Here is a 22,487-nt window from a genome sequence, read left to right as displayed (position 1 = left end):
TTGTAGTAGAGTTCTGAAGAGGTCAATTCTAAGTTAACTGCCATTCGTCATGTAAGTTAATGATATGAAAGCAAATATAAAATGACTGTTGATAATTTGAAGATGGCACTTGTCTAATTTATTTGAATATTAATATTTGATAGGCATGCCTGACCTGTCAAATATGTATACACAGGGATTTTCCTGAATTCAGTTAAATCACTTAAAATGACATTATAGGAGCTGTACAGATGATACGGTAGCACCCTGTTAAAGGAAAGTTCTGACAATATTCCTGCTTATTGTCTCTTTTAACAAAACCTGGCTCTTGCAATGATTGTTTAATAAGTTATACTTACATGACAAGGATTTGTAAACTACTAAAAACTATTTCAGGTATTTTAAAGCATTCTATTAGAAAAATTGCAGATAGAGCAAATATTGGAAGAATAATAAAGTGAGGGTAGGGTACTCATATGTATCTATCTAGGTTGAGTGGTAAAATGGACAGATTCCAACAGAATATGCCACTGCATTTGGCTCACATTTGGGCAGAAAGAATGCGGTTCATATCTATAGAATGGGGCTCTGTATCCTGGAATGCAATGATTCTGAAAAAGGATTTAATGGTTATAGTGGACACACTGTTCAGTATGAGCTCGAAGTGTGCTGTGGAGAAAAAAGATCTCATGTAGCCCTCTAGATTTATAAATAGAGGAATAGGAATTAGGAATAGGCAAGTGTGTTCAGCTGTGCATATAGCATTGATGGGTGTTATACAGGAATATTTTGTCCCATTTTGGTGTTCACATTTCAAAAAGGATATTGAAAGTTGAAGAGGATGCAGATAAAACCTCAAACAATTTGAGGACTGGAAACTATACATTGGGAGCTATGGAGCTCAATCTGTTTATTTTACCAAAAAGCTCAGAGATTACTAAAGTCTTTCATGGGGAAAAATATTACTACTAAAGGACTCTTCAATCTATTAGAGAAAGGCATGAAAAAAGCCAGTGACTGGAAGTTAGCCAGACAAATTCAAATGGGGAATATGGCGCAGTGTTTTCACACTGCGGATTATTAACTACTGGAACAGATGACAAAATAACATGGCAGCTTTTTCCTATCTTTTAATGTGTTGCAATCCCAAGATTGGGTTCTTTTCTAGCGGATATGCTCTAGAGAAATACAAATTAATGGATAATTGGAAGAAATGTTATGGACTGTGAAACAAGTTGTCAGACTAGATGATCTAATTGTTTGTTCTGACTTCAAAATCAGTCTATGAAATTTGGTTCTGAGAAAGATGGTGCAAGTAGATGAGGCAGTCAGTATGTCATACCACCTTTCATAACTATACTCCCTTTGAAAATTCAGAGGAGTGATGGAAAGAGAGTGCAGTAGATGTCCTCCCGTGAGCACTGCTACCAAAAGTTCCAGTTTAAACTGCACCATTGGGCACATCCCAGCAGAGTAACTGTGCAGAGGTTGTCTTGAACTCCAATAATAGATGAGTGACCTTTGTTTCTCTTCACACAGAGCTCAATTCTGAAAGAATATTTCAGTAGGATCTCTCTCATTCTTAAAGATAAGCACATCCTTAAGTGATTTGATGGAGGCAGAATGCACAGCACCTTGCACAACTCCTATCTGTTAATTGTAGATTAGGCATTCCCTCAATAGTTGGTCCCAAAGAGCAAATTAATAGTGGAATATGTCTGTCTGACAAAGGAAAATGTTTTTAAATCAGTGGCCAGGACTGGCAATGAATAATCTGCATGTTGTTATCATTTTATTGGAATAAAACACAGGCTCGAAGAAAAATACTTGTCCAAAATGCAGTTCACTCTCTACTTCCTAATGAGAGAAACTTTATTCACATGTTAATCCTTTTAGGGATTAGTTTCTACATAGCTCCTCAAACCCTAATTTAAGCTTTCTTTGAGGAGATGTTTTGTTTTTGTTTTTTGTTTTCTTTTAAAATATTTATTAGTATGGAAACAAGTCTTGTGGAGATCTGAAATTCAGGTCCTTTAAAAGTATACCTAAACTGCAAAATTAGGTTGGAATTTGTCATCAATTTTATATATATTTAGGTAGTAGAACTGTTACAAATTGCTGTCTTTTCCCCCCACCTCAGAATAGCATTCCCTTCGAACATCACGGCAAGTAGCTGCTCGTCTCCTCGTTGGAAGGCAGCACTGGGTGAGTCCCTTCTTGTTAGACCCAAGTCTTTTTGGATGGGGTGGTATTAAATCCTGTGGAAACATCAGATTTGCTTCTGCCTTCTCACATTAATTCTTACAGTGGTACAGTTTGTGTCTGTGCCCTATGCTCAGATGTCATGTAGTTGGCATTAAGATTCCTTCTGACAGTAAAAATAAACATCCTTTCAAGAATTGAAGTATTTATTACTGTTCTTAAATTGGTGATTTGAGAAGCCCCTATGGCTATTCAGGTATTCCTAACAAGCATATCAGCAGCTCTAGAATCATGGAATCCTAGAGCTGGAAGGGACCTCAGGAGGTCATCTAGTTCAGTTCCCTGCCTGAAGTAGGATCAACCCTAACTAAATCATCCCTGGCAGGACTTTGTCAAGCTGGGACTTAGAAACTTCTAGGGATGGAAATTCCACCACCTCTCTAAGTAAAGCATTCTAACTCTATGGTAGAACCACTAGTAATTCTGTAATTATGCTCACAATCTCAGACATCCATTGTAAACTAGGTTGACCTTTTACAATTTTATAAAAACAGATTACTTGTTCTGAAGGCTTTTCATGGAGGACAAAATTAACTAACTCAGGTAAAGCTCTGTCTTGGCGCTAGTGCAGTATTAAAGCAGCCTTCATTTTTCGTTTTTCAAATTCTCTTCCATCACCTTTGAGTTGCCATAGCAACGTCTCTTTTTAGTGTAGCTGAAACATGAGAACCTTTAGTATAAGCAGACTTGAGCCTGGATATTCAAAGTCTTTGCCCAGGGGCAGTGCAATTATTTTTGCCTTTGTGTGCCGCAAATATTTTAACCAATTATGGTTTATCAATAGAAACATTTGTGGATCAAAAGCTGCACCTCGCTGTTGAAGGATACTGACTTTCTAAAATAATTTAAACCTTCCTCTTTGCTTCATATTAAACAGGCAGTCGTATTTTTCTATTTCTTGTAAATTCTGTAGTTCTTCCTGCTGCTTTTCTTTGTCTGTCCAGCTCCATCTTGTACTAATAGTATATCTGCAGTTGGTGTAGCAGTCTACTCTTTTCCTTTTTTATTTTCTTCAGCTGTTCTATGTACTTGCCTGACTCCAGAAGATGCTTCTCTCTTAAAAAGTTGTAATATTCAGAACTGGTTGCAAATGAGTTTACAGCTTTTGAGTCCCAATCATCAGACTTTACTCATATGAGCACCTATTGAAATAAATGGGACTCTTGCATGAGTTAAGGCTGCAGGACCCAGTTGGATCAAGATCTTGTCTGTTGTCCTTGACCTTTTATGTGCCAAAAATATAGCAGATACTTAAAACTCTGTTTCTTATTCTTAGAGTGATTCTGCTACTTTGACATTTGTAACTTCCAAAATTAAGTGTACCAATATGTGATGCCTTTAACTTTGTGAGCTGTATGCTATTTAAGATAAACTCAAGTTAAGTAAATGGTATTGTGAAATGTGTTTAGTAAGGCATCACCAATAAAAAGCTAGAAGGGCTCTATTTTCTAAACTTAATTTTGACTGCAGTGAGTTTCTTCAGACTTGAATTTCTTATCAGTTGACAGCTCAGCAATTTAATCTGGTTTTGTTGGTTTTGCATGCATGTTTTTGCTCTGGTTTATTTGTTCTTCAGACTCTTCTTGCTTAAGAGGTGCATAACCTTTATACAAAAGGAAAATGCAGATAACGTGATTTGGCTATACAGGTAGGTGTGAAATAGCTTGTGTAGTCCATTGGATTGTAGATTCTAGAAATAACATGTTTTCTTTTACCAGTGTTTTTATGCCCAGATGTTTAGCAACCAGTGACTGAAGTAGTTTTGGTAACGCCACCTACCTGGTAGTTAAAATGACTAGTGCTGATGTTATCTTGTTATTTGGCTCTGATAGATTCCTGCTCATGTGACTACCAATGTTCTCCAGTCTGCTGTGCAACGATGAAAATAACTTTGTGATAGACGGCAGATAATGCATGGCTGATTGCCTGTGTTACCAATGGCTTTACTAGCAAAAATACCCCAGATGAGAGCAGAAACCTTACAACTGGAGCTCTCCATGCCACTTACAAAGAGATACTTGCAGGAACATGGACAGACTCTGTTAAAAAGAGGCTCTTGCCATAAACCCAATGACCTTAAGCGAACTCTGTAGTAACAGGGCTGGAAAAGGAAGAAATGGTTTACAGAGTTGACCGCCTGTTTTTGAATAGCCATTTCAGTTCTTCCTCCACAGGCGGCAGACTTTACCCATTTTTATCATTCTACTGTAACTATAAATCTTTTACCTGCTTGGTTTAAGAAAATTTTATATCATTTTGCTAAGATTATTGGCTTAATTCTGTGTAAAGAATTTTGTCTTGCTTTTGTCTGATTTAAAAATGTCAGTTATGAACAATCCTGAATTAAAGACACTGACGTGAAATTTCTTGTAAAATTTAGTCTGGCAGGGAAAATATATATAAATGAATTAAAACTATCTGATTTTATTTTAACTGTTTACTTTTTTGTATGGTCCCATTTGGGGTGGGGGAGTTGTGAAAGTTTTTAAATATGCATTCTAGTTTTATTACTTCACTTCTTCCACATTTTACACTTCCTAGTACTGTCAGAGAAAGCAAAAGAGATTGGATAGAAGTGTCTGGGCCCTTTCAAGATGGTGATGTTAGTAGATAACTTAGTCTTAAAGAATGTGAAAAATAGAGAGAATGGGCTCTGATATTTAAGAAGAATTTGTTGGCGTTTAGCGGTCGTAAGCTTTGCATGTCATTCTCCTTCATTTGGGGAGGATTGTGTGTAAAACATGTTTTTGTTGATAAGATCTGGTTTTCTACATTGTGAACTGGGCTGGTTTGAAGACGGTCGCAAATGGACAAAGAATTACTGCTTATTGCAGCCTGAGTGAATTTGTGCTACATTTGCTTCAGCATCCATATTTGTAAAAACAAGTGATTCTCGTTTACCATGTATTGCCAAGACTCGAAAAGGAATTATAAACGAAGTATTTCTGCTGTGAAATCCTCGAAACTGGTGATTTTTTTCAGGCATGAACTACATTCTTAATATAATGTAAATTGTATATTTCTGGAATTGCTATTAATTATCTGCAGCTAAATGACTTGTTCATATGCACCCTAGAATGTCCAAAATAACAAGTGGTCTTGACAGATGTCCCTATTAAGGAATGTGGAAGGATCTTTACATTGTTTCTAAATTTTCACAACGTAATGCTATATATTTTAATCCTTGCAGTAACTAGAAGAGTAGAATTATTACTTACTAAATTATTCAAGCAAAGTGATGTGAATTTCCCTCTTGAAGATAGAAGTGTTATTTTGAAAGATTCCATCCTATTTGAAAGCACAGGCTAAAAACAAGTCTATTAATGGTTTCCTTGTGCCTCAAACTTTGTTAGGAATAGTTTTTATTATTCCAAAGTTTTGCAAATTCCTTTTCTATCCAAAAATCTACAGACTAAATAAGTAATTTACTTTTCTTGAGATATTTCAGAATACTGATCACTAGTGCTTACTTAAGATCTCAAGGGGGAGGGGGAACCTGTGCTTGGGGAGAGTGCAATGGAAATGTTTAAAAGCTTGGTGCTTGGATAATTTTGTGTAACAGACTCCCTTACTCAGTTACTGGAGATTTCAGTTCTTAAGGCATGTGCACTACCATTTGTATAATTCTGCATTTCACTGTCCTTTCTTTGTAAATATGTACGGTTAATAATATAATATTAGAGAGACTTAAAGGCAGCCTTTATTTCCATCCTCTATATCCAGAACCTTACATTCCTGTACTGCACTTAAAAGCTGACTGATGCAAATTTCCATAATTGTACGTGGTTGTGGGCTCTTCTTGCCCTTTCATAATAGTTATATCCCATCACCTGCAAAAATTACAGTTAGAATGTCTGTATAAGTCTGTGCATTGGTAACAGATATCTCAGAACACGCCTCATTTGTACTACTACTGTATTTGTGTACTTTACCAATTGTGTAAATAATAAATTCAGAACGACTTCTCTTTTTTTGTGAAATTTATTTCTTGTTAATGGATTCTCAAATTTCTATAAAAACCTGCAGAAATCAAAGTACTATTGAAAGGCTAGCCAGAAGATCCTAGCATCTACTCCAGGAGTACTCTGGCCTGGATTTTGACCCAACCATACACTGTGGGGAGAACACAAAAGGCCTTCAGTCTGCTATAGGGAATATTCACAGTCACAGTGGTTTCTCCCCAAATACTGAACATTGAAAACTACTGCCTACAAGGATATCTTTCTTAAAAGCAGGGAGCGGCCAGGACAGTGTGATAGCCGTCTTCCATGCACTGTCCAGAAAAATTGTATTGGTATTCCTAGGGCAGGGGTCTGCAATCTGTGGCTCTGGAACCACATGCAGCTCTTTAAGCACTTCTTTGTGGCTCCCAACACTATAATTGCAAAGTTTAAAAAAAACAAACTCACTCCTGATTATTTCTGATGGAACAGTGAACATCTAAAAACCCCAACAATGAACAACTCACATCTAAATAGCAAATGATATATGATCTTGAAACATTGGATAGCTCCCCCTTTAATATGTGCAGTGCATTGAGGGATGTGATGCTGTAGCTATGTTTTGATCATGTTGCTAATAAAGTCTTGAGTTTGAAAAGGAAAAGGAAACTTGCGGCATTCTTACTGTGAAGGGCAAAACTCATTTTAAGAAAGAAAACTGAAATGTGAAGTAAAATTGTCATAATTAAAATGTGTTATGGAGTGAAAGTCCAGAAGATAGCAGTACAAACACACACAAATTGTGAGGAAATAGAACACACAAAAAGCGTGTGACTGACCTGCAGTAAACATGTATCACATTAGAAATCATTGTGTGTGTGCTTTTCTTAAAATGGGGGTTACAAAAAGTATGGTTTGACTTTTTTTAAGGACCATCTCATATTCACATGTGTTCTGCCTCTTGAATTATTGAATTTTTACCAAATTTAAAAAAAAACAAAACAGCCCTTCTTGTTGTTTTGTATGCTGACCCCTGGCCCAGGGGAATCTATATCGTAAAAGTGAATAATGATCCCCAAAGTGTCATGACTGCCTCTGAGAGCTCTGGGGGAGGGGACTTCTGCCCCAATCTAGTCTTCTACTGCAGGAGTTAACTGAAGACCCATGATTCAGCTTTGTGGTTTTGTACGCTTACAAGGCTACGTTATCTGATGCCAGCTAAGGACCTATACCCCACAGTATATAACACTTAGTGCCTGATCCAGTAGAGTAGCTGAAACCACTAACTGCAGGTAGTCCATGAGAAACTAAGGACCTAACTGTGTAGTACTCCTTATTGAAATTAATATTTTCTTTTCCGTGATAGTAAAGTATCTGTTCACCCTAAAATAGCTTGCTTTAGCTTACAGTCTTAAGAGCAGCTTTTTGCAAGTCTTCAGTACTCGATTTTCTTTATTGATACTAAGCTTGGGAAAACTATTCCTGTGAGTCATTGGAGCAATAGTTGAAAACATGGAGGCTGTAAAAAGAGGCAGCTCTTATATAGAACTTTTGGCCAGTAGACTGCAAGTGCATCTTTAATCTTTGCAACACTTCTGTGAGGTAGAAAAGTATTTTCCCCATTTTATAGATCAGGAAATGAGGCGCAGAGGGATTAAGTGGCTTGTCAGAGGTCATGACAGCAGACTTCCAGTTGTGTGGAGAACAGAACCTGAGTCTGCAAACTCCTAATAGGATGTTTGTGAGTTGCTGTACTGCATGTTTATTATGAAGGACTGTTTTTCTGGCATTTGATCTTCAAAATTCTACTTATTTACAAGAGTCTTCAGGTCAAATGTGTGATTTTTAAAATTATTAAAATTATATTCTGCAAAAGCATGAAGGGTAAAATGTACTTTGCACTTTCATATCTGAATTGCATTATTTTAAAAAAAAAAAAAAAGCCAGTCTTGTTGCCATGAATGTTATACTTAATTCGAACACTCTCCTTTGACTTTTTTAAAATGAACGTTGATTTGGGCACCATGTACACAGAAACTATGACCAAATTTAGTTGTTTAGTCCTAGGTTCACATAGGGCAAGGCTCTTTCTTTTTTAAGTTGTTATACTGCAATTCAAATTGTGACATTTTTACCCCCAACCATCCAAAAGCAAGAGAAAGGGGAAACACATACACAGGCAAATATGAGGCTATAGGCACCTATCAGTAGTTTGTTACACCTTTCTAGAGTGTTAATTTTTTAAATACAAAAAATAAAAATTTGCAGAAATCTGAAATTAGAGTTGCACTTCTTAAATAAGGAACTCAGTTTAACTCTTTATCAAGTGATATGCCATTTTCTTAGAAAATAGCAAATGTACACCGCTGACCATTGGTTTTACAATTTTAACACATTGCCAGTTAATAGTGTAGGGTTTTTTTAATCCACTCTCTATTTTTCTCTTTTCATGTAAGTACTACTTCAATAGCATATGTCACAGTTTCAGGGGAACGGCACTGTATTCTCTTTTCTGCAGTCCACCTCAGAAGTACCTAGTCTGGTTTCAGGATTCCAGCTATCGCCCATCCCTGGCTAGCTCACTCTGAGCAAGCACGTTTGTTCTTAAGGCCCATTGTCAGGTTAAACTCCGTACCAAAAGCCCTTTTCTTTATTTGTATCGCTGGAAAAGACAGTTTGATCCAGTATATTCGAACCTCTCAAGTGGTTGCTATTGCGCTAGAAATGTTTAGTCTCAGTGAGATGCCTTAGGGTAGATTTACACTAGGGAAGAATGTGGATTTCAGGTACACAATTAGCACAGCTGGAATTGATGTATCTGAATCAGCTTTCTTCCCTAGGGTAGTCCGGGGCTTGGAAGTCTTGTGTCAACGTCCCTTACTTAATGAAATAGCGTAGAGTAGAGGGTTGATGGCTGAGCCCAGAGAGGTCAGTTTTGCTATGTCATAACAGATGCAGCACAATCAAACTTGGGAAGATTGATTTTCGTGCAGTCAGTCTTCCCGTGACTATAGATTAGCCCTTTGTCATTTCTTTATGTTTCTCTGAGTGCTCTCCTTTGGTAACCATGGAGTAGAACAAGCTTATATAAATCATTCATAAATGTAATACAGTGGTCAACAGAGATACTACATGGCACTGCAATATCTATCATAGTCTCATCTAGCCTTTATGAGCCTTGTAGTTGGAGACATGCAGAACTGGCTGTATGTGGCATTGAAGCAGATGGTGTAAGTTCCTCTATGCTTCCTTTGAGGAGAGCATGGCAGGATTTCAGCAGTGACTGGATGGTGTTTGTACTTAATGTGGATTTGGTCAGTTAAGAGCTTAGAAATATTATTGTTAATGCAATTAAGGCTGTACAATGATAGAACCATAATTTAATAAAGCAGTCTAATATTAGAGCTCACTTAAAATAATAAAATTTTGTTATGGATTTTCTAGGTTTTTCAAGACTGTCACTCTAATGGTAGATTTTATGGTGAGTGGGAGGATTGTTTGAGAAATACAACCACAAATATGAATTTCCCTTTTTTTTTTTTTTTTTTTTAAAACACTTGGGGCGTGTCTACACGAGCCCCAAACTTCGAAATGGCCACACAAATGGCCATTTCAAAGTTTACTAACGAAGCACTGAAATGCATATTCAGCGCTTCATTAGCATGCGGGCGGCTGCGGCACTTAGAAATTGACACGCCTCACTGCCGCACGTCTCGTCCCCACGGGGGTCCTTTCAAAAAGGAGTCCCGTGGGGACGAGACGTGCGGCAGTGAGGCGCGTCAATTTCGAAGTGCCGCGGCCGCCCGCATGCTAATGAAGCGCTGAATATGCATTTCAGTGCTTCATTAGTAGACTTCGAAATGGCCATTTGCATGGCCAGTTCGAAGTTTGGGGCTCGTGTAGACGTAGCCTTGGACGTGCTAAATACTTCAGCTATGTATACACTTACAGCAACCACATTAATTACCATGATGGCTGGTGCTCACGCTAGGCTCCTTGCTTGGTGGTGCACATCATCACCAAGCACATTCTCACCAACCTAAGAGGAGCAGTGTGGGGAGCTGAGAACTCCTAGTGGACTTCCCTTGCTCACCTTCCCATTGCCTGTTGGGAGAATCCACCTGGGGCTGGGGCTCATTGCACAGAAGCAGAGTCCAGCTGTTGAAGAGCATGTTGGTGGAAGGGGCAGGTGCCCAGCTTTCCTATCAATTCCATGCCTCGGTGTGAAATTCAAATTCACCAAAGTGCAGCAATGTAAACAATACTTTTCCTTGAGGTGATTTTTATTATGATGGCATTGAAGAGAAGTAGTGTAAGCAGGACCTTAGTCCTCCTTTTTGTGTGTGGCTGTAGTGTTTGCAGGAGGCTTGGACTCATCTCATTAAACTTTACTTCTATATTTTAATATGACAACACTTTTATATAATTACATTTATGCATGTGGGCTCACATATAACAATGAATTTTAAATTGGCGTGGGGCAAGAAGTACACAGTCAGCCCCCATTTAAAACAAAAAATCCTATGGATGTTATTGCAGGTTTGTAGGCTGACAAAAAGGTAGAAGAATTCCAGTTTTCTGGTTTCATCAGTGCCAGAAGATACAGCACGCAGTCACTCCAAGCTATGCATTTTACATTCAGCAGCCCTGTTGCGGGGGAGCTTAATGTAAAATTTACATCTCAGATAACCTTTCCGATACTGGTTGGTTCTAATGGTTTGAAAATATCAAACTGGTGGGCATCACAATCGCTTCCTGACTGAAAATGAAATAGAGAGTTGTATGTATCTCATTATTAACACTTATTTGCTATGTATCACTTTAAATATTTTAAACAAAACTAGATTGCTCTTTTTCCCTTGTTATGCCACTGCTCCTGTACAGTAATTTTGCTTGTAAAAATAAGGTAATTCTAACAGTTTTTTTCACAAGTTTACTCATTTTTTAACTTTAGTTGGGATTCAAAGAATTCATAATTTTGACCTGGAACCAAAGCATTAACTTAGCACCATGCTTTACTGTCCTTTGCTTTATAGCAGATATTTTCTCTACTATCTGCACTAATGTTGGCTTCTCACTCACTTCTCATTTGACACTATGCTTTCTGGAAGAAACAAAAACTATTGGCAGCCATATAATTTTAACTACTCAGCCATATGGTGAACTACACAATGTAATAAAAATGTGAGTTTTTTAAACTATATCTTTAACATAATTTGAGGGATGTATAATCTAGCAAGAACCTAATCTTAGAACAAACACTAATTTCTAGAATTTACTGACACAGAAATTGATATTAAGGCTCAAGACTTGAGCTAGGAAACAGTATTATTAAATTAAGCAGTAAAACTTCAGTTTCTATTTTTATAATGTAGGAACAAATTTTCACTGGATTACAGTCACTGTATGATACTAAATAAGCACTTGCTCTGTATCCATGTCACAGCCTTGTATTAAGAGACCATTAAAATACTTCAACTTCTAGCAGATGCTAATGCCTAAAAATACACTGAAGTACTCAAAGTAGGACTTGTAAGTGTTAAATTACATGCACACTTCTTTGTTCCTTCTATGCATGCGGCATTATGAAAGGTTTTAAATGTTAATGTTGTTTTCACGTACCTTAGAAACACTTTGTCTGTGTCCACACTACAGCTTATGTTGGCATAAGCTATGTTGTTTGGGAGGGGAGTGAATAAATTATTCCCTTGAGGCTACCTATCTACTGCTGTGGAAGCTCACAGAATCATAGGGCTGGAAGGGACGTCAGGAGGTCATCTAGTCCAGCCCCCTGCTTCAAGCAGGATCAACCCCTACTAAGTCATCCCAGCCAGGACTTAAAAACCTCTAGGGATGGAGAATCCACCACCTCTCTAGGCAACGCATTCCAATGCTTCACCATCCACCTGGTGAAGAAGTTTTTCCTACTATCTAACCTATACCTTTCCCTCTTCAACTTCTGACCATTACTCCTTGTTCTGCCATTTGACACCACTGAGAACAGTTTCTCCCCCCTCCTTTTTAGAGCTCCCCTTCAGGAAGTTGACGGCTGCTATTAAATCACCTCTGAGTCTTCTCTTCTGTAAACTAAACAAGCCCAAATCCCTCAGCCTATCCTCATAGGTCTTGTGCTCCAGACCCTTAATCATTTTTGTTGCCCTTCGCTGAACCTGCTCTAGCAAATCCACATCCTTTTTATACTGGGGGGCCCAAAACTGGACACAATATTCCAGATGTGGCCTCACCAGTGCTGAATAACGAGGACTAACTACTTCCCTAGATCTGCTCGAAGTGCTCCTCCTAATGCACCCCAGTATGCCGTTTAGCTTTCTTGGCTACAAGGGCACATTGTTTATTCATATCCAGCCTTTCATCCACCATAACCCCTAGATCCCTTTCCATCATACTGCTGCTGAGCCAGTCGGTCCCCAGCCTGTAACAATGTTTGGGATTCTTCTGCCCCAGGTGCAGGACTCTACACTTCTCCTTATTGAACCACATCAGATTTCTTTTGGCCCAGTCCTCCAGTTTATCCAGGTCCCTCTGGATTCTCTCTCTACCCTCCAACGTATCTACCTCTCCCCCTAGTTTTGTGTCATCTGCAAACTTGCAACCCAGTCCCTCATCCAGCTTATTAATAAAGCTGTTGAATAACACTGGCCCCAGAACCGAGCTTTGCAGTACTCCGCTTGAAACAAACCGCCATCCGGATATTGAGCCATTGACCACTACCCATTGGGCCAGACCATCAAGCCAACTTTCTATCCATCTTATAGTCCAAGGATCCAATCCATATTTCCTTAACTTATGGACAAGAATATTGTGGGAAACCATATCAAAAGCCTTGCTGAAGTCAAGGTATATCACATCCACTGACTTCCTCATGTCCACAGAGCTTGTTTCCTCGTCATAGAAGCTGATCAGATTGGTGAGGTAGGACTTGCCCCTGGAGAATCCATGTTGGCTACTTTTGATCACTTTCCCCTCTTCCAAGTGCTTCAAAATGGATTCCTTGAGGATGCCCTCCATTATTTTCCCAGGGATTGAGGTAAAGCTGATGGGTCTATAGTTCCCTGGATTGTCCTTCTTTCCTTTTTTAAAGATGGGCGCTACGTTTGCCTTCTTCCAGTCAGCCGGTGTGTCCCCCGATCTCCAAGAGTCTTCAAGGATAACGGCCAAAGGTTCAGCAATGACCTCTGCCAATTCCCTCAGTACCCTGGGGTGCATTAAATCCAGACCCATGGACTTGTGCACATCTAGTTTTTCTAGATAGCTCAGAATTTGTTCCTTCCCCACAGATGGCTGCCCTCCACCTGCCCATACCGCATGATCTAGGACCGTCATGGGGAAGTTGACTTCGTCCGTGAAGACTGAGGCAAAAACCCCTGCATCATCTGTCACTAGGTTACCTCCTTCATCCAGTAATGGCCCCACACTTCTCTGATAACCCGTTTATTGTTCACATGCCTGTAGAAACCCTTCTTGTTACTCTGCACATCCCTTGCCAGCTGCAGTTCCAATTGTGCTTTTGCTTTCCTGATTACTGCCTGGCATTCTCCAGCCATATGTTTATACTCCTCCTTAGTCAACTGTCCTCATTTCCATTTCTTGTATGCATCCTTTTTGAATTTAAGCTGACTAAGGATTTCCCTGTTAAGCCAAGCTGTTTGCCTACCAAGTTTGCATTTCTTACTACGCAGCGGGATTGTTTGTTCCTGTGCCTTCAGTAAGACTTCTTTAAAATACTTCCATTTCTCTTCAACTCTTTTCCCCTTCATCTTCGTTTCCCAAGGGATCCTGCTCATCTGGTCTCTTAGGGAGTCAAAGTCTGCTCTTCTGAAATCAAGGGTCTGTATGTTACTGCTCACCTTTCTTCCTTTCGTCCGGATCCTGAAATCTACGATCTCATGGTCGCTGCAGCCCAGGTTCCCTCCCACTTCTATTTCTTCTACTAGTTCCTCCCTGTTTGTGAGCAACAGGTCCAGTTGCGCACGGCCCCTAGTCGGTTCCTTCAGCACTTGTACCAAGAAGTTAGCCCCAGTAGTCTCCAAAAACTTCCTAGGTTGTCTGTGTGCTGATGTATTGGTCTTCCAACAAATGTCTGGGTGATAAAAGTATCGGAGGGGTAGCCGTGTTAGTCTGGATCTGTAAACAGAGACTGTGAATGGCTGGCTAAATACAGAAGCAGCTTCCCCTCCCTTGGTGTTCACACCTCCAGATCAACTGCTGGTAGTAAGCCTCACCCTTGCTGACTGAGCTAACTTTGTTATCCCCACCCTTGCTCTGGCTTATTTATACCTGGCCCTACAGATTTCCAAGACCAGCATCTGATGAAGTGAATCTGTGCTCACAAAAGCTCATGCTCAAAACTTTTCTGTTAGTCTATAAAGTGCCACAGGACCCTTTGTTGCTGGATGATTAAAGTCTCCCATGAGAACCAGGGCCTGTGATTTGGAAGCTTCACTTAAGCTGTCTGAAGAAAGCCTTAGCTATCTCCTCTCCCTGATCTGGCAGCCTGTAACAGACACCAACTACAACATCACCTCTGTTACTTCCACCTCTAAGCTTAACCCAAAGACACTCAACTGGATTTTCTCCTTCCTCATACTGGAGCTCTGAGCAATCATACTGCTCCCTCACATAGAGCGCAACTCCTCTTCCTTTTCTCCCGTCTCTCCTTCCTAAACAATTTATAACCTTCCATGACCGTGCTCCAGTTATGTGAATCGTCCCACCAAGTCTCCGTTATTCCAGCCACCTCATACTTGTGTGACTGTGCCAGGGCCTCTAATTCTTCCTGTTTGTTCCCCAGGCTTCTGGGATTAGCGTACAAACATCTTAGAGAAGGGGCCGATTGGCCCACTTTCTCCTCTTCAACCAGGAAACCCACTTGATTGTTCCCTTCTCCTTCCCCCCCGACAAACCTAGTTTAAAGCCCTCCTCACTAGGTTTGCAAGCCTGCCCACAAAGATGCTCTTTCCTCTTTTAGTGAGGTGGATCCTGTCTCTTCTCAGCAATCCCTGTTCATGAAACAGAATCCCATGGTCAAAGAAACCAAATCCTTCCCTGCTACACCACCTATGCAACCACGCATTTACCTCTGTGATTCGATGATCCCTCCGCAGACCCCTTCCTTCCACAGGGAGGATAGACGAGATGACCACCTGTGCTCTGTATTCCTTGATCTTTCTCCCGAGGGTTATGTAGGCTGCTGTGATCTCATCAAAGTTGTTCTTGGCTGTATCATTGGTTCCTACATGAAGTAGGAGGAAGGGGTAATAGTCTACTAGTTGAAGAATTTTTGGCAGCGACTCTGTAATATCCCCAATTCTAATTCCAGGCAAGCAGCAAACTTGCCGAGATTCTAGGTCCAGGCGGCAGATGGATGCTTCCATCCCTCTTAGGTGGGAGTCCCCGACCACCACCACTCGTCTTTTTCTCTTGGGGTGGTGGTCATAGAACTCCCATCCCTAGGACTGCGCATCCCATGCCTTCTCAACTGTGGGGACTCTTTCAGATACAATCCCTGGGAGGTATCAGCCCCAATTATCTCTGCCGTATCACCTGTGGAGAGAGGCTCAAAGTGGTTACTTAACTCCACTGGACTTGGACAGACTGGAACTGGTTTTCTCCTCCTGGAGGTAACATGATTCCAGTTCTCCTCCTTGTTTTGGGTAGCCTGGTGTTCCTGCAGTATCATCTGTTGCCTTCTATCCAGAAAGTAGCCGCTCAAGGTCGATCTTTTAGAGTTTTGTTTTCTGTATGTCCAAAAGAGTACTTTCCAGCATCAAAGTCGACCCCAGAACTCCTCGCAAGCAGTGAGAATTAAGGAAGGTCGATGGGAGTGTTGCCTCCTTCTCAAGGTGGCACAGTGGCAGTTCGTGCTTGGTATGCAACGCTGGCCCAATAACACACCGAGAGTGGAAGAAGAATCTTTATTTGGCATGCCAAGTAAGGTGCAGGGGGATCTCTCCTCAAAGCCTGCACCCCTTGCAACAAGCAGTGAGCAATACTTATACCTCTCTCCTCCTTTGTTCACCACCCCTCCCAACAAACCAGGGGAGAGTTTCTCATACTCCCTTTATCCATTCCTCCAGCTCAAACTGAATTCCTGCTCATATGACATTCCGCTCTGGTAATTCCCTATTAATCAGGCGGTAAAGTACCAATAGATTATTAACAGAATGTAAGTTACAGGGAGGTAGAGTTATTCAGTCGTATAGAACATGAACAGGATTTCAGTAACAAAACAATGCTGAATTTCATGAGAAAATTAAGGAGGATTCACTAACAATGCTAAATACAATATTGAACCTCATGGGAACATCAGTAAGCATTCATTTACAAAACAATGTTTCTATGAGTACAGAATATAACAACGTTTCCCCTGCCAACAGGAGAAATGCTCCGTCAGCCTTCTTCCATGTAGATGACCATAGCAGTAGACTGCTAATAAGTAGATTTTAGCTAGGGAATTGGCGTAGCTAAAATTATGAAAATTGTGTATCCGCAGTCGACTGGTATGTCTAGTATAAACGTAGCCTGAGTGACATAAGTGACAACAACATAAGCATTGGGTATATACATATCTCATAGAACTGTTCAGCATAGTCTATATCCCTTGCTTTTATATCCATATGAGAATATTTATCCATTGTTACGCTGGTTCTTTTTTGTTTTTCCTCATTTAAATCATTGCTGGGGGGCGGTACCTGGACCTCTCTCATCACAGAATCTTGGAGATAAGTGCAGAGAGCCTCACCATGGCCAATGCAGCACCAGCAGCCGTGGCAGGCGCACGTCTTCTGGCTGGGGAGGGTCCATGTTTCTCTGCCCTACCCCGCCCCCCCGTGCCACATTCCCCAGCCAGAGTGAGGAATGTAGTAAACTGTGCACTTGACCTGCATTCCCTGACAATGGGCAACAGCCAGCAATGTCCCTGTACAAATTGGGGATCAGCAGAGGCTTGGTGCTGCAGTAGTTTCAGATAGATGTATGTGTCACCCCCCCCGACAGCCCCTTTCACGTGCCTTGTGATTGTCTCTTCTGTATGGTGCTACAAGACACAGTTCCATTCCAGGCACACCCCATTTTTCTGGCACAACCAAAGCCTTACCTTTCTTCAAGTTATAAGAAGCTGAATTTGGTAGTCGTAGGTCTTACCATTTAGGAGTTCTTGAATAAATAGAGGCATGCAAACATATAGTAGATATTTGGCTGTGTAAAAACACAGAGGATGCCTGCACCCAACTTCAGAAATGATTCAGCTGACAGTAGCAACAACGTCTTCTTCCTTAGTTAAGACTCCCATAGTTTTGGTGTTGGCAAATGTTGCCAGTTTTCAATTAAAGTTTTCAGCCAAGTTGCTGATAAAAATGTTAAATTTCTTAAGGCCAAGAATCAATCATAGAAGCATAGGGCTGGAGGGGACCTCAAGAGGTCATCGAGTCCAGCCCCTTGCCTAAAGCATCCCAGAGAAGACTTTATCAAGCTGGGACTTAAAAACCTCTAGGGATGGAGATGCCACTACCGCTGTAGGTAAAACATTCCAGTGCTTCACCACCTTTCTGGTGAAATAGTTCTTCCTAGTACCCAGCCTACACCTCTCCCTCTGTAAATTCAGCCCATTCCTCTGTGGTCTGACATCTGTCACCACTGAGAACAGCTTCTCTCCACCTCTTTAGAGCCCACTTTCAGGAAGTTGAAGGCTGCTATCAATTCGCCCCCAACTCTTCTCTTCTGGAAATTAATTAAGCCCAGCTCCCTCAACCTTTCCTCACAGGTCATGTGCTCCAGCCTCCTAATCAATCATATTCATTGCTTTCCGCTGGACCCGTTCCACTACGTATCCACATTCTTTCTATATTGGGAGACCACCACTCAACACAGTACTTCATATCTGGCCTCACCATTGCCAATTAGAGGGGAGAATAATACTGTATCTAGATCTGCTGGAAATGCTTTTCCTACTGCACCCTCAATATGCCATAAGCCTTCTTGGCTACATGAGCACACTGTTGACTCATATCCAGCCGCTGTAATCCCCAGGTCCTTTTCTGCTGCACTTCTACTTAGCCAGTCACTCCCCAGCCTGTAACAGTACTTGGGATTCTGCCGTCCCAGAGGCAGGACTCTGCACTTCTCCTTGTTGAACCTCATCAAATTTCTTTTGGCCCAATCCTCTAATTTGTCTGCATCACTCTAGACTCTATCCCTCCCCTACAATCTATTTATCTGACTCCCAAGCTTAGTGTCATCTTCAAATTGGCTGAGGTGCAATTCATCCTCTCAGCCAGGTCATTAATAAAGATGTTCATGAACTCATAGAATTCTAGGGCTGGAAAGGGCCTCAGGAGATCATTTAGTCTAGGCCTCTGCCCAAAGCAGGATCAACCCCCAACTAACCCATCCCAGGCAAGCCTATGTCAAGCAGGGACTTAAAAAATGTTTGGGGTGGAGCTTCCACGACCTCTCGCAGTAACGCATTCCAATACGTCATTACCCGCCTGTTGAAATAGTTTTTCCTAATAGCACTTCCTCTATAATTTTAGACGTTTGCTCCCTGTTCTGCCAGCTGTCTCCACTGTGAACATCCCTTCTCCAGCCTCTTTAGAGCCCCCTTTCAGGAAGCTGAAGTCTGCTATCAACTGACCCACTCAGTCTTCTCGTCTGCAAACTAAATAAGCCCAAATCCCTCAGCCTCTCCTCACGTCATGTACTCCAACCCCTTAATTAGTTCTGTTGCCCTCTGCTGAACCCTTTCCAATGCATCCACATCCTTTGTACGGGGGGGCGGGTACTGGATGCAGTACTCTAGATGTGGCCTCACTAGTGCTCAGTAGAGCGGACTATGAACCTCTCTAGAGCTGCTGGGAATGCTTTTCCTAATGCACCCCGCCCCCAATATGCTGTTAGCCTTCTTGACTACAAGGGCACACAGTTGACATAGCCAGCCTCGTCCACTGTAATCCCCAGGTCCTTTTCTGCTGCACTGCTGCTTAGCCAGTCAGTCCCCAGCCTGTAACAATGTTTGGGATTTTTTTTTCATTCCCCTTCTTGAACTGCATCAAATTGCTTTTGGCCCAATCCTCCAAACTGTATAGAGCCCCCTGGACCCTAGCCCTACCCTCCAACATATTTACAGCTCTCTCCCCGCTCCCCCCCAAAACTTAATGTCATCTGCAAAGTTGCTGAGGGTGCAATCCATCCCCTCATCCAGGTCATTAATAAAGCTATTGAACAGTACTGGCCCTAGAACCAATCCTTGGGGCGCTCCACTTGAAGCCAAGCAGCCATTGAGCCATTGATCCTTTCAGCCCATCTGTCAAGCCAGCTTTCTATCCATCTACCAGGCCATGTATCCAATCCACGTCCTTAACTTAGGAGCAAGACTCTTGTGGGACTTTGCTAAAGTCAAGGTAGCGCACATCCATTGACTTCCCCATGTCCACAGAGCCAGTCACCTCATCGTAGAAGATAATCAGATTGGTTAGGCATAACTTGCTTTTGGTGAAGCCATGTTGCGTACTCTTGATCACTTTCTCCTTTTCTCAAGTGCTTCAAAATGGATACCGTGAGGCTCCTCCGCCATGATTTTTCTGGAGACCGAGGTAAGGCTGCCCAGTCTATAATTTCCTGGCTTGTATTGCTTTATTTTTTTAAAGATGGGCACTATATTTGCCTTTCTGCAGTCAGCCTGGGCCTGTCCCAAGCACCACGAGATTTCAGAGATGATGGCCAAAGGCTCTGCAATGATACCGGCCAATTCCCGCAGTATGCTCAAATGCATTACATCTGGACCCATGGATTTGTGTGTGTGTGTAGCTTTTCTAAATAGCCCTTAACCTGTTCTTTCCCCACCAAGGGCTGCCCACCTCCTTCCCATAGTGAATTGCCTAGTGCTGTAGTCTGGGAGCTGACCTTGTCTGTGAAAACAGAAGGGGCAGGGGGGGCGGGCATTGAATACTTCAGACTTTCCCACATCATGTGTCACCAGGTTCCCTCCCTCGTCCAGTAATGGCCCCACACCATTTCTGATCACTGGAGTCTTGATGTCTGTAAAAACCCTTTGTGTTATCCTTCACGTTCCTTACTAGCCATAGTTCCAGTTGTGCATTCGCCCTCCTGATGACGTCCCTACTTTTGCCAGCCATATATTTATACGCCTCCTTAGTCAGCTGTCCAAGTTTTCATTGCTTATGTGCATCCTTTTTTGAGTGTAAGATCACCAAGGATTTCCCTCATAAGCCAATCTGGTTGTCTCCCATCTTTGCTTTTCCCACTGGAATGTCACGAAAAACACATGGGGATGATTACAGATGATTCCTCGTTTGTAATTACGTTTGCTGAGCTGAGAGATGGTGGGTGAAGTAATACCTTTTATTGGACCAGTTGGCCAGGAGCCTGTATTACCTGTGGTCCTTGCTGAAGCCAGGAGTAGGCTGGTACAAACGTGGCCTCCTTGGCTGCTCCTGCCTGAGGCTCAGCATATAACTTCATGCTGTCCTCCTCTTATGCACAGCACAGCACCTCAGCCAAAGAGAGCCTCAGGCTACCAAAAGTAAACTGTTTCCCCCTCACTCCAGACCAATTTCTGCACAGGAAAAGCTTGTGAGAACAGAGAGGCTTTGGAATGTGCTATGAAGCTCAACGTATCTGGACTCTTTTGGAGCAAGAGGAATAAGTGGTATTGTCACTGGGAAGCTGGGGTGATTGGGGGTGTCTGCAGTGTTTGGGGATGATTGGGAGGGTCTACGCTAGTGAAAAAGTTGGGAACCCCTGCTCTAGAGGATGTCAGTTTGATTAACCCATCTGATTGCAGCTATATGAGTATGATACGAGGCTGGAGACAGGCATCTATGGCAGCCAAAATTCAACACACTTTCAGCTTTGTATGTCAAAGTCAGTTCCTTAAACTTCAACTAGAAGCCACTGCAGACTACAACTTAGAAGTGTAATATGTAAAGCACTATTAGCACCATTTTACACTCTACAGCAAGCACTGTAAGGGTGTGGCCTTCTCCTGCACAACCCCATGTGGCTCCAGGGTAGCCCTGCAAGTGGTTCCTTGCCTCAATTTTCCTTTTGGGTAATGTAAAGGTCTCTCTGCCATCACATCCTCAAGTTTATCAACATTGTTAAATAACCATAAGCAACTGCCTTCCACCACAGGTAATCTTGCTCATCTCTCTGTGGAGCAGCAAATGCCCATGTCTTCCACCACACCTGGACTCTTCTTCAGTTCCACCTCTATCCCTCTGCCAGGGCTGCCATCTTCAGCCCTCCCTTCTGGGCTACAATGCTGCTCGTCTCAACTAGAACTTCATGCAGCCTTTCTGCTAGGTATCTCATTTTTAATGTAGTCTCAGGTCTTCGGCAAGGCCATGCCAGCCTCCCCAACTACTCTCCTCATACATTCAGCCCTCTCCAGCCCTTAGTTCCATTATTCCAGGTTGGAGCCAACAGGCATTTCCTGCTGCTGCTCCCCCCCACTGTGTGCCCTCCTGTGCTAGCTCTCTTAGGCTGTGTCTACACGTGCCCCAAACTTCGAAATGGCCATGCAAATGGCCATTTCGAAGTTTACTAATGAAGCGCTGAAATGCATATGCAGCGCTTCATTAGCATGCGGGCGGCAGCCGCGCTTCGAAATTGACGCTCCTTGCCGCCGCGCGGCGCGTCCAGACGGGGCTCCTTTTCGAAAGGATGCTGCCTGCTTCGAAGTCCCCTTATTCCCATGAGCTCATGGGAATAAGGGGACTTCGAAGTAGGCGGCGTCCTTTCGAAAAGGAGCCCCGTCTGGATGCGCCGCGCGGCGGCAAGGAGCGTCAATTTCGAAGCGCGGCTGCCGCCCGCATGCTAATGAAGCGCTGAATATGCATTTCAGCGCTTCATTAGTAAACTTTGAAATGGCCATTTGCATGGCCATTTCGAAGTTTGGGGCACGTGTAGACACAGCCTTACTTTCCTAGGAACCATATTCTCTCTGTGATCATGTTAATCGCCTATTCTGTCACCTCGGAGTAAGTTTCTTCTCTCATAACTGATTTTTTTTCCAGGCTGCTTAGAGCACCCCAACTGGTTCTCTGCTCTTTTCATTGGCACAGACATTGACTGGCACAGGAGAGGTGAAACCATTTTTTTTAAAGAGGTCAGCTATGCTGAAAGAATTGCCATAGTCTATACTAGCTCCAGGTTCCAAATCCTCTTGCAGGGTGGGCTTAGTTAACATGCATTCTGGCATTAAAATGGGAGGTGACAAAGATTCGGATCAATGTGCTGAAGTCCCCATTTCTCAAATAAATTTTT

General features: G+C 42.1%; 1 protein-coding gene across 3 annotated transcripts in view; it reads left to right on the top strand.

Moving 5' to 3' along the window:
• CSNK1D (casein kinase 1 delta) overlaps positions 1-6,206 on the top strand; it is a 60,548-nt gene extending 54,342 nt beyond the window's left edge. For 2 of the 3 annotated variants that reach the window (XM_075014986.1, XM_075014984.1), the window contains 2 exons: positions 2,120-2,184; positions 4,074-6,206. In XM_075014986.1, the coding sequence (XP_074871087.1) occupies positions 2,120-2,152 (33 nt within the window). In that variant the 3' untranslated portion in view covers positions 2,153-2,184; positions 4,074-6,206. The remainder of the gene's footprint in view (positions 1-2,119; positions 2,185-4,073) is intronic. The other variant, XM_075014985.1, reaches the window with a different exon arrangement.
• Positions 6,207-22,487: the final 16,281 nt, after the last annotated feature.

The sequence above is a fragment of the Carettochelys insculpta genome, chromosome 20 (assembly GCF_033958435.1).
Source record: "Carettochelys insculpta isolate YL-2023 chromosome 20, ASM3395843v1, whole genome shotgun sequence".
NCBI classification, from domain to species: domain Eukaryota; kingdom Metazoa; phylum Chordata; order Testudines; family Carettochelyidae; genus Carettochelys; species Carettochelys insculpta.
Note: the sequence above shows the minus strand (reverse complement) of the source record. Positions and strands in the feature narration are given on the sequence as shown.